The following is a 20,285-nucleotide window of genomic DNA, read 5'->3' as shown; positions in this document are numbered from 1 at the left end:
GTTTTCATGCAGTTTACATTCATGGTTCCGTGGTCCTTGTTTTGCATATTTTGCAACAGTAGGTAAGGCAAATGACATTTATTTACATGGCAAAATTCCTACACAAGGCAATTCAAAGTGTTTTACAGAAAATTAAAACAACAATCGTATTTAAAATTAAAATCGTAAAATAAAATGATCATAAATCAAATTCTCAATTTTGATAATGCATTCAAATTGATCAACAACATTAACTCAGGAGCACAATATAAAACACTTAACCCTATGAAATAAAAATGACTGCAGCAATTTATGATTCTTTTTTAAATAGCTGTAATGTGCACCTTTTGCAGTGCACAGCTTTTTATCCATCCATCCATCTTCTTCCGCTTATCCGAGGTCGGGTTGCGGGGCAGCAGCCTAAGCAGGGAAACCCAGACTTTCCTCTCCCCAGCCACTTGGTCCAGCTCTTCCCGGGGGATCCTGAGGCGTTTCCAGGCCAGCGTGGAGACATAGTCTACCCAACGTGTCCTGGGTCTTCTCCGTGGCCTCCTGCCGATCGGATGTGCCCCTCGGGAGGCGTTCGGGTGGCATCCTGACCAGATGCCCGAATCACCTCATCTGACTCCTCTCGATATGGAGGAGCAGCGGCTTTACTTTGAGCTTCTCACCCTATCTCTAAGAGAGAGCCCCACCACCCGGCGGAGGAAACTCATTTCGGCCGCTTGTACCCGTGAGCTTGTCCTTTCAGTCATAACCCAAAGCTCATGACCATAGGTGAGGATGGGAACGTAGATCGTCAGGTAAATTGAGAGCTTTGCCTTCCGGCTCAGCTCCTTCTTCACTACGACAATTCGATACAGTGTCCGCATTACTGAAGACACCACACCGATCCGCCTGTCATTCTCACAATCCAGTCTTCCCTCACTCCTGAACAAGACTCTGAGGTACTTGAACTCCTCCACTTGGGGCAGGGTCTCCTCCCCTACCCAGAAATGGCACTCCACCCTGTTCCGGGCGAGAACTATGGACTTGGAGGTGCAGATTCTCATCCAAAGCGCTTCACACTCGATCCAGTGAGGGCTGAAGATCTTGGCCAGATGAAGCCATCAAGACCACATCGTCTGCAAAAAATAGAGACCTAATCCTGCATCCACCAAACCGGATCCCCTCAACGCTCTGACTGAGCCAAGAAATTCTGTCCATAAAAGTTATGAACAGAATCGGTGACAAAAAGGCACCCTTGGCGGAGTCCAACCCTCACTGGAAATGTGTCTGGCTTTTTTCCAAACAGGGTTTATAAAGCACTTTACAGATAAAGCATGTTCCCCCGACATCTGGCAACGGAATAATGGGTTAGATTTATATTGAGCTTTTCTATTGTTAGATACTCAAAGCGCTCACAGAGAAGTGGGAACCCTTCATTCATTCACACCTGGTGGTGGTAAGCTACATTTGTAGCCACAGCTGCCCTGGGGTAGACTGACGGGAGCGTGGCTGCCAGTTTGCGCCTACGGCCCCTCCGACCACCACCAATCATTCATTCATCTTTCATTCACCAGTGTGAGCGGCACCGGGGGCAAGGGTGAAGTGTTCTGCCCAAGGGCACAACGGCAGGGAATTGGATGTCCATAGGTGGGAAGCAAACCTGCAACCCTCAGGTTTCTGGCACGGCCGCTCTACCCACTACGCCATGCCGCCCCATGATGAGTTGGGCTTACAGCAAGGAAGTAGGAGACTGGTCTACTAATAATATTAACTATTTCTAGGTTGTTGTCTTTTATACATATGCAAAATTTAATACAGGTTATAGTATATGGGATATTGCTATACAGTACATTTGGCTCAAAGCCAACCTCTTAGCTCTTCCCAAATTTCAACATTAGAAAAACAACAGTCGTCTAAAATAATGTAATTTTTTTTTAAAATATAAAAAATTATTTAATAATATTTATTTATCTTTAGAAATTATTGGACATATAATATATCCATCCATCCATTTTCTACCGCTTATTCCCTTTTGGGGTGGCGGGGGGGGGGGGGGGGGGCGCTAATCTTGTCTTTATTATTCTTATTTATTTCTTATTTTGGGATATGTTAATAGTGTCTGGAAAGTACTTTTCATAACACCATCCTCATAAATGTTTGAAAATCTGTTATCAAACATGAAACATTTCAGCAGGGGAAATTATGGACACTATAACATTCAAGTTTTCCCCTCTTTTATTTGAATCACAACATTGTAGAAAAAAAGGTACTACAATAAAAAATATATAGGAGGATTTTCATACAAAGTATACTGCATTATTTAAAACAATAAAACTACTATGAGTACAATGTAGGGATAGTCAAGATTCATCGTGTCTAAATACCGTTCTGAGTGACAGTCCTTACTGTCCAGATTACAAGCAAATTAATGCACATGTATTCTTCAATTCCATGTATCAAACAAACTACCCTTTAATTCAGTGTTTTTCAACCTTTTTTGGAGCCAAGGCACATTTTTTGCGTTGAAAAAAATCCAGAGGCACACCGCCAGCAGAAATAATTAAAAAATGAAACTCGGTTGACAGTAAAAAGTCATTGTCGCAATTGTTGGATATGACTTTAAAGCATAACCAAACATGCATCAATATAGATCTTGTCTCAAAGTAGGTGTACTGTCACCACTTGTCACATCACACCGTGACTTATTTTGCGTTTTTTGCTGTTTTCCTGTGTAGTGTTTTAATTCCTGTCTTGTGCTCCTATTTTGGTGGCTTTTCGTCTTTTTTTTGTATTTTCCTGAAGCAGTTTAATGTCTTCCTTTGAGTGATATTTTCTGCATCTACTTTGTTTTAGCAATCAAGAATACTTCAGTTGTTTTTATTGTTTGTGGGGACATTGTTGATCGTCATGTCATGTTCGGATGTACATTGTGGACGCCGTCTTTGCTCCACAGTAAGTTTTTGCTGTTGTCAGCATTCTGTTTTTGTTTACTTAGTAGCCAGTTCAGTTTTAGTTTCATTCTGCATAGCCTTCCATAAGCGTCAATACCTTTTCTTAGAGGCACTCACCTTTTGTTTATTTTTGGTTTAAGCATTAGATACTTTTTTACCTGCACACTGCCTCTCGCTGTTTCCGACATCTACGAAACAATTAGCTACCGGCTGCCACCTACTGATACGGAAGAGTATTACACACTTACTCTGCCGACCTCTAGACAGCACATACACTCAACAACAACACATAATTTGCAGACTATAATTACTGGTGTGCAAAAAATATTTTTAACCCAAATAGGTGCAATTAGATAATCTCCCACAGTACCCCAGACTGTATCTCACGGCACACAGTGGTTGAAAAACACCGCTTTAATTCATCCAACAATAGTGTTGTCAGGTAAATTCAGGAAGTGACATAAACCACAGTTGGATCGGAACTCTGAGGTAGAGCATGGGATATACTCTCACATAAGCAACGCTATGTGAGAGTATATGTACAGTACCCTGCCGCAGACTGACGTGCACCTTCCAAATATCCTTGATTCGCAGACCGCAGAGGTAAATTGTCAATGGGTTATACTTGTATAGCGCTTTTCTACCTTCAAGCGCTTTGACACTATTTCCACATTCACCCATTCACACACACATTCATCCACTGATGGCGGGAGCTGCCATGCAAGGCCCTAACCACGACCCATCAGGAGCAAGGGTGAAGTGTCTTGCTCAAGGACACTTGACGAGGTTGGTAGAAGCTGGGGATCGAACCAGGGGCCCTCAGGTTGCTGGCACGGCCACTCTCCCAAACTCCGCCACACCGTCCCCAAGAGTTGTGCTTGGTTAGCTTTACCGAGTAGGGTCCCTGAGCATAGGAGATCAGACATTATGCTTGAAATGCACAATTTATTGCATAAAAATAAAGCAGCACAAATAGAATATTTGCATGCAAACTTATATTGTGTACCTAAACATCTTGGTGTGCTATTAAATTAATTACAGGATGTGTCGTTTTTCAGCTTGTGTTGTTGTTGCGTCAAGAATTAGTCACGCAATGTATGACACTCTTTTTAACTTTGATTGTCAAACTTACACTAACAACTGGTGTAATTACAAATTACAAACACAACTTTGACGTATTTGTTGGCACTGGAATTAATCTTTCAGAAACATCTGTGTACTTTTAATGGATGTTTTACTTATAAACCATAGGAAGATACGTTCATGAAGGGTGTGCAACCTGAACAATAGTGGCCGTATAGCGTTGCAAATTTGCCCGTTATGGACATGGGAAAACAGAGAGCTCTGTATGTAACTGAAAATAAACACAACTGTTAAATAACTATTATAATGACTTGCTGATTAAAGTACCAATGATTGTCACACACACACTAGTGTAACCGATACAAAAAGGAAACAGCATATTCTGGTATTCTTTTTTTATTTCATATTGTTGTTATTAATTTCACCAAAATCCATCACATGATGTGTTTGCTTCTTTTTACTTTAAATATGGATTTTCAGTAATATAATCCAAGTTTTTGTGGATTTATTTTTGTATTTCCTTTATTCTTACAAATCTGAGCTTTTATTTTGAAAGTTTGAGGATATGACGTTGCGTAGCTGCCGTTCCCGCCAGTCTGCGTATCACGATACTAATTTTCCTGAAGGAACTCTCCTGACGGAATAAATAAAGTACTATCTATCTATCTATCTATACTAGAGCGGTATGGCGTAGTGGGTAGAGTGGCCGTGCCAGAAACCTGAGGTTGCAGGTTCGCTCCCCGCCTCTTGACATCCAAATTGCTGCCATTGTGTCCTTGGGCAGGACACTTCTCCCTTTCCCCCGGTGCCGTTCACACTGGTGAATGAATGATAGGTGGTGGTCGGACGGGCCGTAGGCGCAAACTTGTAGCCTTGCTTCCGTCAGTCTACCCCAGGGCAGCTGTGGCAAGGTGTGAATGAATGATGGGTTCCCATTTCTCTGTGAGCGCTTTAAGTATCTAATAATAGAAAAGCGCGATACAAAATCTAATCCATTATTATTATTAGTACAGGTATACAGTACAACCCTAGAACACACCGTGCCTGAAAGGTAATGAGGAAGTGTGTGTAAGAGAAAAAGGCAAAGACAGATCTGACTCTGTCGTTAGCACTATATTGGCAATAAAACTTAAAAAGAGTGCCATTCTTGGGATGACTTCTACTGGACACAACAAGTTGAAAAACAACATAATCAGTTATCATTTTTAGAGCGCACCAAGATATTAAGTACTGTACACAATATCAATTTACATGCAAATATTCAATCACTGCTGCATTATCTCATACAACAAATTTTGCATTTCAAGCACGTCTGCAAAAGTTGACCAATCAGCTGTGCGTTCCATGTCGCTGCGAAGCTAACATTTTTGGGAGGTGCATGTCAAGGTCTGCGTACGCGGGAGGAGTGTCGCGAGAGTACATTTCAGCCTTATCATTCTTAATTACAGTATATGGATATAAAATATATATGATTATTTCTACCGTTTCACCCACAGTTTACTATTAGCAAAAACAGCAAATCAAAGCAAAAGGTGAATGATATTCATTTGAAAACGCTTTTTACCGACTTGAGTACATCCTTGAAGATGACTTTAAAGTGCGAGCCATCACAAAAAGGAGCGTTTTTAGTCTGCTTGCAGGCACACAGCATGACAGTCTTGTCTTTGTCAGGAGTGAATCGAAGTGGAGAAATACCCAGCGCTTCAGTCTTGTGAGCTCCATCGCAGTAAGGCTGCGGAAAAAACAAGAGTGAAATTGTAATATGGTAAGTGTTAGCAGCAGGTGGGAGTCACATATTGGAGATATGTGCACACTAGAGGTGCAAAGCACTTTGACATTTCATGATTTACATTACAATTACAAAAACCAAATGAACAAAGACAAAAAAAACGTACAATTACAGGAACCACACTAACAGAGGATGAAGCAACTTACTGTACATAGATAGATAGATAGTACTTAATGGATTCCTTCAGGAGAGTTCCCTCAGGAAAATTAAAATTCCAGCAACAGTGTACAGTAGGGTGGGGCGATATGGCCTTGTTTTAATATCTCAATATTTTTAGGACATATCACAATACACAATATATATCTCAATATTTTGCCTTAGCCTTGAATGAACACTTGATGCATTTAATCACACAAGAATGATGATTCTATGTGTCAACATTAAAACATTCTTGTTCTTACAACTCTTTCGCTTGCATAGTAGAGCTTTAACTTGCACTTACAGATGTAGCGACGAACTGTATTTAGTGACAGTGGTTTTCTGAAGTTTTCCTGAGCCCATGTGGTGATATCTTTTAGAGATTGATGTTGGTTTCCGATACAGTGCTGTCTAAGGGATCCAAGGTCACGGTCATTCAATGTTGGTTTCCTGCCATGCCGCTTACGTGGAGTGATTTCTCCAGATTCTCTGAACCTTTTGATGATATGGACTGTATATGTTGAAATCCCTAAATTTCTTGCAATTGCACTTTGAGAAACATTGTTCTTAAACTGTTTGACTATTTGCTCACACAGTTGTGGACAAAGGGGTGTACCTTGCCCCATCCTTTCTTGTGAAAGACTTAGCATTTTTTGAGAAGCTGTTTTTATACCCAATCATGGCACCCACCTGTTTCCAATTAGCCTGCACACCTGTGGGATGTTCCAGATAAGTGTTTGATGAGCATTCCTCAACTTTATCAGTATTTATTGCCACCTTTCCCAACTTCTTTGTCACGTGTTGCTGGCATCAATTTTTAAAGTTAATGATTATTTGCACAAAAAAATAAAAATGTTTATCAGTTTGAACATCAAATATGTTGTCTTTGTAGCATATTCAACTGAATATGGGTTGAAAAGGATTTGCAAATCATTATATTTCGTTTGTATTTATATCTAACACAATTTCCCAAGTCATATGGAAAAGGGGTTTGTACCAATATGTACTCACTAATTAATTTGTTTCTTTGGGTTTTTGACACTGTAAATTATTTCGGCTTTTGTTAAATCATTTTCTTTAATTACAATTTATTTTATCAAGTGTTTTGCTCTTCCATGCAACGATACCTTTCGAAAGTTGAAGCTTCTTCACCATGGTTTTGGTCGTCAATTACAAGTTTAAAGACACACTCAAGTCTTACCTAAATGTGTTTGTGTTCATCCAAAAATATAACCTAAGCTTTCCAGTGTCGGTGGAGCCCATTGTGCTTTACCTCAAAGAGTAATATTTTAAATGTGTGTGCTGATTAAAGGTGAAACCTGTTTTGTTTTGTTTTGTTTATGCCAACTTATCAAGTCTTGGTCCTCTGTGATATTCCTATTGCTAAAGACCTCGTCAATAAGTAGTTGACCTGTTTTATCGTCATTAAATGTAATGGCCAAAGAGGTCAATTCTATATAAAAAAAAAAAAAGTGTTTAAGTGGACTATGTTGTCATATTGTAAACTTCTTGGCTAAGCAGCGCAAAACCACAACAGCATTAAAAAAAAAAACACAGATCATATGTAGTCCTGTAATGTAAGTCTTAGAATAATTGTTTCGAAGATATCACAAAACCTTTGTTACATTGAGTGCCCGACGAGAAGCAAAAAACATGTCTTTTTAACCTACCAAGAAGACGGCTTGTAAAACCCCACTGTGTAGGATGGAAAGCAACATGAAGGTGTTATTTTTCTTTCATGTATTGTAATCAACAGAAAGATATTGTCGTGACCCAAGAACTACAAAGCGGAGAGGAAGCAGGGCCCGACTCCCCTCCAGGCACCGCTTTTTTTAACTCTTTTACGAACCTCTTTTTTGAACTCTTTTACGACCTCTTTTTTTTAACACTTTTACGAAGCTCTTCTTGAACTGTTTTACAACCTCTTTAGTGAACCGACCTTTTTTTTTTAACGGTTTTGTAATCAAAGGTGATAGTTGTTTACGACACCGTCCCTTTGGAAGCAGCTGTTGCCATGTGGTCAGGGAAGGTCCAAATAAAAGACGGAGGCGTGCAATCTTTTGGCAGAGCGTAATGACACTGTACAAATGTACAGATATATACGTTTCTCCTCACTGAGCCAAATTGAATTCTGTCCCTGTTTAATTCTTTGCTTCTCGTCTTGTTTAATAGATGTCATCAGTGTTCGAACCTGACAGTAAGTAAGTACATTTTATTTATGAAGCGCTTTTCACAGTTAAATAAAGCGCTGCACAAAACATAGGTGAATTAAAACAACAATTAAATTAAAAGAACTGGGGCAAAGTCATAAGAAGGGTAGAAGGTGGATTAAAAAAGATAGTTAAAAGGTTCATTAAATAAAAGCTTTACTAAAAAGAGAAGTCTTCAAATGTTTTTTAAAAGTCTCAACACAGTCAAGGGCACGGAGAGACTGGCGCAAGTTGTTCCTTAGTCTCGGGGCTACAGCCTGGAATGCCAGGTCTCCACGGGTTTTAAAATGGGATTTTGGAATATTAAAGAGATCTTGGCCTGAAGACCGGAAGCTTCGCCCTGAAGTGTAGGGGTACAACAAGTCAGTGATGTATTGAGGGGCCCCACCATGCGATGCACTGAAAGTTAGAACTAAAATCCTAAGTTCTTTGCGAAATTTGACTGGAAGTCAATGAAGACTGGATAAAATAGGAGCAATATGGACTGTTCTGGGTGCTCCGGCCAAAAGTCTGAGAGCCGCATTATCTGAAGTTTTTGAAGAAAAGTTTTGATATGGGCCGGTAAATTATAGGCTCCACTGGATCAAGATTAGGCTTTTTTTTAAAAATGGGATTCACTACACTATGTTTAAAAAAGCTGGGGATCGAGCCACACTGAAGTGAAAGGTTTATTACTTTAAACACCCAAGGCCCAACAACATAAAAATATTTAAGAACAGTGGAGTAGGAACAAGCGGTAGAAAATGGATGGATGGTTGGAGTAAGAACAATGGGCCCCATTCAGCAACCATTCTTAAGAACAAACGTTCTTAGGCCCACTTAAGAAGTTTTTAAGGAGATTTTTGTATTCACAAATTTTTTCTTACCTGGGATTTGGTTGTAGGTAAGAACAAAATCTACGAGTGCTCCAGAGCTCTCTTAGGGTGACCTATTTGTTCTTAATCAATCAATGATTATTTATATAGCCCTAAATCACAGTCTCAAAGGGCTGCACAAACCACAACACAAACCACTACGACATCCTCGGTAGGGCCCACATAAGGGCAAGGAAAACTCACACCCAGTGGGACGTCGGTGACAATGATGACTATGAGAAACCTTGGAGAGGACCGCATATGTGGGCAACCCCCCCCTCTAGGGGACCGCAAGCAATGGATGTCGAGCGGGTCTAACCTAATACTGTGAAAGTTCAATCCATAGTGGATCCAACACAACCGCGAGAGTCCAGTCCAAAGCGGATCCAACACAGCAGCGAGAGTCCCGTCCACAGTGGAGCCAATAGGAAACCATCCCAAGCGGAGGCGGATAAGCAGCGCAGAGATGTCCCCAACCGACACACAGGCGAGCGGTCCATCCTGGTTCCCGACTTTGGACGAGCGGTCCATCTTGGGTCCCGACTCTGGACAGCCAGTACTTCATCCATGACCATCGGACTGGACCCCCTCCACAAGGGTGAGTGGGACAGAGGAGAAAAAGAAAAGAAATGGCAGATCAACTGGTCTAAAAAGGGGGTCTATTTAAAGGCTAGAGTATGCAAATGAGTTTTAAGGTGAGACTTAAATGTTTCTACTGAGGTGGCATCTCGAACTGTTACCGGGAAGGCATTCCAGAGTACTGGAGCCCGAACGGAAAACGCTCTATAGCCCGCTTTAGGAATCACTAATAAGCCGGAGTCCTTTAAAAGCCGATTTCTTGCCGGGACATATGGTACAATACAATCGGCAAGATAGGCTGGAGCTACACCGTGTAGTATTTTATACTTAAGAAGTAAAAGTGCACAGGAAGCCAGTATAGGCGTAATATGATCAAACTTTCTTGTTCTTGTCAAAAGTCTAGCAGCCGCATTTTGTACCAACTGTAATCTTTTAATGCTAGACATGGGGAGACCCGAAAATAATACGTTACAGTAATCGAGGCGAGACGTAACAAACGCATGGATAATGATCTCAGCGTCGTTAGTAGACAAAATGGAGCAAATTTTAGTGATATTACGGATATGAAAGAAGGCCGTTTTAGTAATGCTTTTAATGTATGACTCAAAGGAGAGAGTTGGGTCGGAAGATAATACCCAGATTCTTTACCGAGTCGCCTTGCTTAATTGTGAAATGTAAAATTTGTATTATTAAATAGAGGTCGGTGTCTAGCAGGACCGATAATCAGCATTTCCGTTTTTTTGGCGTTGAGTTGATAGCGGACATCCATTGTTTAATTCCACTAAGACACGCCTCCAGCTGACTACAGTCCGGCGTGTTGGTCAGCTTCTTAAGTGTGACAAGTTCCCTTACTTCTATTGTCTAATGTAAAAATAATATTGTAGATAGATAGATGGATAGATAAGACGGACAGACATTTCAAGATACCATGTGCACGCACGGACTCTCACACACACACACGCACACGCACACACACACACACACACACACACACACACGCACACACACACACACACACACAACATGCCGCAGATCATTCCCTGGGGAGGGAGAGCATATTTCACAACCATGTACGAAGTGACAAATATTTATTTGAACGCTTTGAGCTACCGATAGCTGTCCTGCCTTTCTTAAACTTACGTTTTGACTAGAGATGTCCGATAATGGCTTTTTTGACGATATCCGACATTCCGATATTGTCCAACTCTTAATTACTGATTCCGATACAAATGGTAAATGGTTGTACTTGTGTAGCACTTTTCTACCCCTTTTTAAGGAGCCCGAAGCGCTTTGACAGTATTTACACATTCACCCATTCACACACTGATGACGGGAGCTGCCATGCAAGGCGCTATTCAGGACCCATCAGGAGCAAGGGTGAAGTGTCTTGCTCAAGGACACAAGGGACGTGACTAGGATGGTAGAAGGTGGGGATTGAGCCAGTAACCCTCAGATTGCTGACACGGCCACTCTCCCAACTTCACCACACCATTCCCAACCGATACCGATGTTTACAGTCGTGGTATTATCACATTACTATGCCTAATTTTGTTGTGCATGCATTAAACAATGTTACAAGGTTTTCTAAAATAAATCAACTCAAGTCATGGAAAAAAATGCCAACATGGCACTGCCATATTTATTATTTAAGTCACAAGGTGCATTATTTTTTTTTTAACATGCCTCAAAACAGCATCCTGGAGTTTGGGACATGCTTTCCCTGAGATAATCCTGATACCCACTACAACTATGGGAAGTACTATGACTTTCACAAAGTGCATTATTTTTTTGTAACATGTCTCAAAACAGCAGCTTGGAAATTGGGACATACTCTCCCTGAGAGAGCATGAAGAGGTTGAGGTGGGCGGGTGGGGGGAGGGGGGAAGGTAGTAGCTTGGGTGTATATTGTAACATCCCGGAAGAGTTAGTGCTGCAAAGGGATTTATGTTGTGTTACGGTGCAGATGTTCTCCTGAAATGTGTTCGTCATTCTTGTTTGGTGTGGGTTCACAGTGTGGCGCATATTTGTAACAGTGTTAAAGTTGTTTATACGGCCACCCTCAGTGTGACCTGTATGGCTGTTGACCAAGTATGCAATGCATTCACTTGTGTGTGTGAAAAGCCGTAGATAATATGTGACTGGGCTGGCATGCAAAGGTTTATTGGTGCTCTGTACTTCTCCCTACGTCCGTGCACACAGTGGCGTTTTAAAAAGTCATACATTTTCCTTTTTTGAAACCGAAACCGATTATTTTGAAACCGATACCGATAATTTCCGATATTACATTTTAAAGCATTTATCGGCTGATAATATTTGACATAATGTATTTCCCCCGCGGGATAATACAAATGTGTAATCTGTTTTCTCTGTGTGTCTCATGTCCGGCTTTTCCGCCGAAATTCTGCCCTTACATGGGGAATTAAGGGCTTTTACCTATGTAAATTACGGAATTGAGGGCGTGTACATATGCAGATTGGGGAAATAAGGGTGTGTTTTTATGCAATTTATGATAGACACGCACGCGCCAACCACTTGGCATTCAGCAACTTAAGAACAGCAGGTGGGAACACTTTGGCCATTTAAGAACACGTCTTGAATTTGAATGGATTCCTCTTAGGAAACATAAGAGGAAAAGTTAGGAACTTTTTGCTCAATGAGGCCCAATGTCTATCGGGGCTCGATGTGGGTTTCATCTTACCCACTAAAACCTGAAATTCTGTAGGCTGACAGGAATGAAGGAAGACCATGAGCACACAGGGGCTGATGAAGTGCACAAACTATCCAAGGGAGGACTTATACTTCTTTGTTCACAAAAACGTTCAAAATATTTTCAATAGTGTCAAATAAGGCTTTAGGATTGTTCTTATTGTACAAAACCAGATGTGAAAAGAAAGCCAAGTGAGCACATGCTATTTCATTTAGCTCAATTTTAATTTCTTTAAACATGCACCTAATTTTGTGGCTTTCCACAAACTGATGAAAAATATTGCAACTTTTGGAAATTGCTGCCGTGGATTCAGGCGTTTAAAACAAGACTGTTAAAACCTGGAGTGACGTAAGATTCAAAACAAACTCGCTGACTGTTTTCCATTAGATATGTCCTGCACATTGTCGCTCAGACAAACCTGTTTCTTGCTGTGTCCACATGCACACCAGGCATAGCGTTTCCCAGCATGCACCTTGACAATGTAAGGTAGCCGGGCTGCACAGACGGGTTGAGTCGACTGAAGACGACGCTGTACCTGCAATGGATGACAGCTGAGATTAGCGGTGGAACTGCTCGTTGGAACTAAAAAATGCAATTCCAGTAGTAATTGTGTGTGAATGCCCAAAGCTGGAGCTGAACTGAAATGCAGAAGGAATGTAGGGTATTGTAATATGTTTGAATATTGAAGAATGTTAGCTGAAATGCTAGTTGGCTATAGAAGGAAGAATAGAAGCAGTTTAACTTTCTAATGCAGGGGTCGGGAACCCAAAATGTTGAAAGAGACGACAAATACAAAAAAGGAATCGGTCTAGATCCGCATAAAATTAAAAGACTTATATAAAAGTGTTATAATGATGGCAACACATGATGTAAGTGTCTATATTAGCCTACTATCAAAATTACATTAAAGGTCTCATATAAGTGTTATAACAAAGACAACACATAATGTAAGTGGCTAATTAGCAATATTAGCCTACTATCAAAATGACTATGTGACGCAAATCTTTGTTGACAAAAATGTTGAAATGTAATATTTATTCTACACATTTTTACAAAATTGCAAAACATTAGTAAAACTTCTCAAAGAGTGAGTTAACTCCTGAAAATGACCGTCTTAGAATGGCCAACGGTATAGATGTGTAAGTCCAAGTTGAAGGAAACAACAGGCTGTCTTCTTCTAATCGATTTATTACAATCTTTGCAAGCTGGGTAATGTTTGCTGTGGTCTGGAACAACATGGCACACTAACAACTATCAGAAATGCAGCCAATATTAAATACAGATAATGTGTCATGTATCATGGAAAAATAAACTAAATACACTGAGGACGCAAGCAAAGGAAATTAAATGAGCTCAAATATATCTACAAACGAGGCATAATGATGCAATATGTACATACAGCTAGGGACGGACGATATGGCCATTTATTATTATCTCGATATTTTTGGGCCATGTCACAATACACAATATATTTTGCGATATTTTGGCTTAGCCTTGAATAAACACTTGATGCATATAATCACACCAGTATGATGATTCTTTGTGTCTACATTAAAACATTTTTGTTCATACTGCATTAATATATGCTCATTTTAAACTTTTATGTAGAGAGGAAAATCACAACTAAGTCAATTGACCAAAACTGTACTTAAACAGTTATTAAGCAGTGGCACAAACATTCATGTCATTTCAAAACAGAAAGGGCAAAATTGTCAGAGACATTTTAAAACAAGCTACGAGTGCATTTTTGTGCATGATGTCACTAAGATGACATCAAAACACCACTAAATTAAAGTTCATTTTTTGTACAGAACGCCACTACAATGGTTTAAAACAAAAAATAGGCACTTTTGTGCATGATGTCACACAAGATATTTCAATAAGTGTCAAATAGAAATGAGCTGCATAATATGAAATCAAATAGCAGTGCTGCTACTTTTTGTAGCAATGCTTATGCTGCATAATTGTTGAACATATTCCCGCTTGAAGCCAAACCACCACCAGACTATGCACCCTGAGCTGTTTTTCCTTGGAATTATTTCTTCCTTCATTTGTTACCAGATTTGCACCATGTCTCTCTCGTATTACTATTCGCACCACTCCGTTAGCATCACAGCTAATGTTACCCATGTTGCTACCTCTCTGCTCGGTGAGGGCGTGTGACGTTGCACGCGTGACTAATGTAAGAAGGTGTGCTTGGTTTACGTCTCTGTGAGCAGGAGGGACAAAAAAAAGTGGTAAACACATGCAGTGTAATGCCCGCAGCTAAAAGTAACTGTTTGAGAACATAAACTTGAATATCACAAAATAGACCTTTTCCATATCGCACAGAGACAATATGTTGAAGAGGTTCATTTAGCCTACTGACGTGTATTTATAGACGATTTATAAACGCACAGAGACAAACCCGCGATATATCGAGTATATCGATATATTGCACAGCCCTACATACAGCTAGCCTAAATAGCATGTTAGCTTGCAGTCATGCAATGACCAAATATGCCTGATTAGCACTCCACACAAGTCAATAACATCAACAAACTTCACGTTTGTGCATTCACACACAGTATAAAAGGTTTGGTGGATAAAATGAGACAAAGGAGTGGCATAAAACACATCTTTCTGTGGCAGCGTCTGAGAAAGTTATCCATGTAAACAAACTGTTGAGTCACAGTCCTCCACACAACGGTGAGTTCAAGGGCCGGTGAAATTAGTAGGAAAAAACGGCGCTCGCCAAATACTCTCATCAGTGAAGCATAAACACAAACCCATTAAACAGTGGACTTTCTAACAATTAGGAAGGGTTGTGTCGTGTTTGTCCTTTTACAGAAACCATATTACAACAAAAAACATATGTTTGACCCCATTTGTTTTCCATTTCCATGCATTTTTGAAAAAGCTCCATTGAGCCACCAGGGTGCCGCTACAGAGCCACATGTGGGTTGCTGACCCTCTGTCTAATGGTTGTAATATAGAGGTACTTTGATAGTAGAAATGACAACTGTTGATGTTGTTGATTGTCGGAAACTGTACTGAAATGTACTATGATGTCTGAAATTAAACTAAGAAACATACAGTATATGCTGTTGGTTCCTTGCGGGATTTGAACCCACGTCACTGGGATGAAAGGCAGCTGTATTATCAAACAGCACATCTGTCAAGTTGATGTCCAAATTAGGATGTGAAGGGAAAGATTCAGCCGTTGAAAATTACATCTAAATACCCACAACTCTATGCTGCAACAGTACAACGCTTTCAACTTGTACTATATGAATGTACAGTTGGAATGGTTTGGATGTTAAAGAATGCTGGTAGAAATGCTTGTGGAATATAGAGGGAAGGGTGAAAACAGTTTGACTGTGAAATGGTTTGAATGTAAAAACTGTACTGAAACGTAGTAAAATTGATAAATTATAATTGATTGAAACTTTTATTAGTAGATTGCACAGTACAGTACATATTCTGTACAATTGACCACTAAATGGTAACACCCGAATAAGTTTTTCAACTTGGGGTCCACGTTAATAAATTCATGGTACACATTTATACTATCAGCATAATACAGTCATCACAGAAGCTAATCGTCAGAGTATATACATTGAATTATTTACATTATTTACAATCCGAGGGATGGGCTGTGGAGGGGTTTGGGGTGGGGGGTTAGGTTTGGTTGATATCATCAGAGAAATGGACATTGAAACAGTGTAGGTCTGACTTCGTAGGAAATGTACAGAGAGCAGTGAACATAGTGAGCTCAGAAAGCATAAGAACAAGTATATACATTTGATTATTTACAATACGGGGAGGTGGGATGTGGAGGGGGGAGAGTGTTAGTCTGGGGTTGAAGTTGCCTGGAGGTTTTCGTTTAGTGCGGTTTTGAAGGAGGATAGAGATGCACTTTCTTTTACACCCGTTGGGAGTGCATTCCATATTGATGTGGCATATAAGGAGAATGAGTTAAGACTTTTGTTAGTTCAGAATCTGGGTTTAACGTGGTTTGTGGAGCTCGCCCTGGGGTTGTGGTTATGGCGGTCATTTACGTTATGGAAGTAGTTTGACATGTACTTCGGTACCAGGGAGGTGTAGCGGATTTTATAGACTAGGCCCAGTGCAAGTTGTTTTACTTTGTCCTCCAACCTGAGCCAGCCCACTTTGGAGAAGTGGGTAGGAGCGAGGTGTGATCTGAGGTGGAGGTCTAGAAGTAACAAGACTTGCTTGTTCTGGGATGTTTGGAGTCTAGATTTGAGGGTTTTGGAGGTGCTGGGGTATCAGGAGGTGCAAGCGTAATCGAAAAAGGATTGTATAAGAGTTCCCACTAGAATCTTCATGGTGCTTTTCTTGACCAGAGAGGAGATTCTGTAGAGAAATCTCATTTGTTGGTTGACCTTTTTGATTACCTTGGTTGCCATTTTATCACAGGAAAGATTAGCCTCTAGACTGGAACCTAGGTAGGTGACTTCATCTTTCCTGGTGATAACATTATCACCCGCTTTTATAGTGAAGTCACTGACTTTCTTAAAGGCCTACTGAAATGAGATGTTCTTATTTAAATGGGAATAGCAGGTCCATTCTATGTGTCATACTTGATCATTTTGCGATATTGCCATATTTTTGCTGAAAGGATTTAGTAGAGAACATCCACGATAAAATTTGCAACTGGAGAAAAGCCCTGCCTCTACCAGAAGTCGCAGACGATGACGTCACATGTTGAGGGCTCCTCATATATTCACATTGATTTTAATGGGAGCCTCCAACAAAAACAGCTATTCAGACCGGGAAAACAACAATTCCCCCATTAATTTGAGCAAGGATGAAAGATTTGCGTTCAAAGATATTGATAGCGACGGACTAACAAAAAAAAAATATATATATTAAAAAAAAAAAATTGAGACGGATTCATATGTTTTTAGAGACATTTACTAGGATAATTCTGGGAAATCCCTTATCTTTCTATTGTGTTGCTAGTGTTTTAGTGAGTTTAACTGTACCTGATAGTCGGAAGTGTACGTCCACGGCTGGGTGTTGACGCGCAGTGTCTTGAGGAAGTCGACGGAAGCTGTATGGGAGCCGCAAGCTCAGCTGATATCCGGTAAGTGGCGACTTTTTAACCACAATTTTCTCACCGAAACCTGCTGGTTGACATGTAGTCGGGATCCATGTCCGCTGTGATCCATACTAAAGTTTCACCTCGGTGAATTTTAAACAAGGAATCACTGTGTGTTTGTGTGGCTAAAGGCTAAAGCTTCCCAACTCCGTCTTCCTACTTTGACTTCTCCAATATTAATTGAACAAATTGCGAAAGATTCAGCAACACAGATGTCCAAAATACTGTGTAATTATGCCGTTAAAGCAGACGACTTTTAGCTGTGTGTACGCAGCGCTCATATTCATATCAGCCCGTGACGTCACTTGTACACGTCATCATTACGCGATGTTTTCAAGAAAAAAGTCCCGGGAAATTTAAAATTGCAATTTAGTAAACTAAAAAGGCCGTATTGGCATGTGTTGCAATGTTAATATTTCACCATTGATATATAAACTATCAGACTGCGTGGTGGGTAGTAGTGGGTTTCAGTAGGCCTTTAAGATTGATTTGGGACCCAAATAGGATGGATTCCATTTTACCTAAGTGTATGGATAGCTTATTGTCAGCAAGCCAGGTGCCAATTCTACAGGGTTCGGTACTGAGGATTTTTTCTACCTGTGACTTGTTCTTGCCGGATACCAGCAGGGACAAGTCATCCGCAAACAGGAACAATTCACAGTCGCATGCTGATGATAAATAAATAATAATAATAAATTGAATAACTTGCTTCAAAATTAGCAGAAGAAGCAAGCATGATAGAGTTCACAAACTAACTTAAGGCTCATGGTTCCATCAAATCTTTCGGGTGGGGATGGATTTGAGCCTGGATCTCCTGCGTGACAGTCAAGCATTCTATAAATGGATGTACAACATTTTAAGAAATATTTTTTTGTTTTGTACCTTTCGGGGTTCCAACTCACATCAGTGGGTTTAAAGGCACACATGTTCTCCACTCAGCCAAACTGTTAAAGTGATTTCCAAATTTGAATATTAAAGTGAGCGATTCAGCTGTTAACACGACATGACATCTATACCCATAATTCTTTCCTGCAACAGTACAATTTCTTCTTCTTTAACAATAAGTTATATGTTAGCTGATTGTATGAAACATTTACTTGCACACAAGCTAACATTTAGAGAAAAAACAAGTTAAAAATAGAGATGTCCGATAATAGCGCACTGCCGATATTATTGGCCGATAATATCGGAAATTATCGGTACAGGTTTCAAGAAGTAAAATTTTTATGACTTTTTAAAATGCCGCAGTACAGAGTGGTACACGGACATAGGGAGAAGTACAGAGCACCAATAAACCTTAAAGGCACTGCGCGCCGGCCCAATCACATATTATGTACGGCTTTTTAAACACACACACACACACACACACACACACACACACACACACACACACACACACACACACACACACACACACACACACAAATGTAAGGCATACTTGGTCAACAGCCATACAGGTCACACTGAGCGTGGATGTATAAACAGCTTTAACACTTTTACAAATATGCGCCACACTGTGAACCCACACCAAACAAGAATGGCAAATATTTTGGGAGAACATCCGCTCCATAACACAACAAAACAAATACCCAGAACCCATTGCAGCACTGATTGATTGATTGAAACGTTTATTAATAGATTGCACAGTTCAGTACATGTTCCGTACAATCGACCACTAAATGGTAACACCCGAATAAGTTTTTCAAACTAACTCTTCCGGGACGCTACAATATACTTTTTTGTACACTTACATCATGTTTTGGGGAAAGTAAAGAGTGATTCAGACGCAGAAAAAAACTTTCACGAAGTCATTAAGTGTAAAACACATCTCACCCTCGACGAAGCTGCAGGTAAAAGGAGTGGCGGTCGTCTGATTTTCTGCATACATCGTCTTCCCGACGACACCATGGAGCTGACTGTGTTCATGTTCTTCGAGAGAGATGTTGCAGATTAACACGACAAACCTTGAAAACTATTCAATGTCGATCATTTCAATAGGATTGGATGGGAAATGGAAATCACCCGCAACAGTGGTGTCGTCCCATTCCACTTCCGCACTCACTTTATTGAGTGCACTAGTGCGTTCTTACTGAGAGCGAGTACAATAATAAAAGAACCGGATGATGTACTCGACCCGATTCAAACAGCGGCTGCGCAGTAGCGCAAGTCACTACGTGAGAGAGAGTTCTGCTTGTAAACACCCATGTGACCCTGCCAAAAGCAACGCATTTATATTAACAAATAAACCACAACTTGCCAATTTTTCAACCGATTATCATTCGGTTTACGTTATAGTCAACGTTAAAATGTGTGCTTTAATTACATTTTAATTGCCGTTGTTGTACCAAAATCTGTTACCCATCGGAATTTGTAACTCCAGGGGGCGATGTTCCCATGGCGTTTGTTTGATGGTTAAACAGCAAGGCCAAAGAGGAGGAGAAGAAGAACACTTGCGTAAATGGCGTAAAGTATCCGTAATGCTGAAACGTCACTTATCTATATTGGAAAATGTATGTGTGAGAGAGAATCAACAGCTGATACAATGGACTCATACTATAATGAAAGTAAGTCATTGATTTCAAGAATATGTTTAATTTATTAAAACTGAAATTTTGTCAACTGACGTTGCAGCATTAAGGGTAGTTTACGCCATTTACGCAAACGTTATTCTTCTTCTCCTCCTCCTCTTTGGCCTTGGCGAGTTTCTGAAACTTCTTCTTCTTCTTTTGTTTTTATGGCGGTTGGCAAGCAACCTTCTGGTGTGCATTACCGCCACCTACTGTAATGGAGTGTGGACCGAGGTGGATCCCTACTCTATATTCTTTTACTTAACCCAGTGTTTTTTAAATATGTGTATATAGCTTTATATCCTATGTTTTCTGAATGCAATCCTAATATACCTC

At 40.3% G+C, this 20,285-nt stretch overlaps 1 protein-coding gene across 1 annotated transcript; it reads right to left on the bottom strand.

Moving 5' to 3' along the window:
• Window positions 1–2,184: 2,184 nt before the first annotated feature.
• LOC133557552 (CDGSH iron-sulfur domain-containing protein 3, mitochondrial-like) lies at window positions 2,185–19,559 on the bottom strand. Its single transcript, XM_061908108.1, has 4 exons — window positions 19,405–19,559; window positions 19,216–19,311; window positions 12,697–12,813; window positions 2,185–5,733 (listed from the first exon to the last, which is right to left on the bottom strand). Exons 2-4 carry the CDS (start codon window positions 19,306–19,308, stop codon window positions 5,545–5,547), a joined length of 399 nt encoding a protein of 132 aa, XP_061764092.1. The 5' UTR covers window positions 19,309–19,311; window positions 19,405–19,559; the 3' UTR covers window positions 2,185–5,544.
• Window positions 19,560–20,285: the final 726 nt, after the last annotated feature.

The sequence above is a fragment of the Nerophis ophidion genome, linkage group LG01 (genome assembly GCF_033978795.1).
Source record: "Nerophis ophidion isolate RoL-2023_Sa linkage group LG01, RoL_Noph_v1.0, whole genome shotgun sequence".
Lineage (NCBI taxonomy): Eukaryota > Metazoa > Chordata > Actinopteri > Syngnathiformes > Syngnathidae > Nerophis > Nerophis ophidion.
This window is presented reverse-complemented; position numbering and strand designations above follow the sequence as displayed.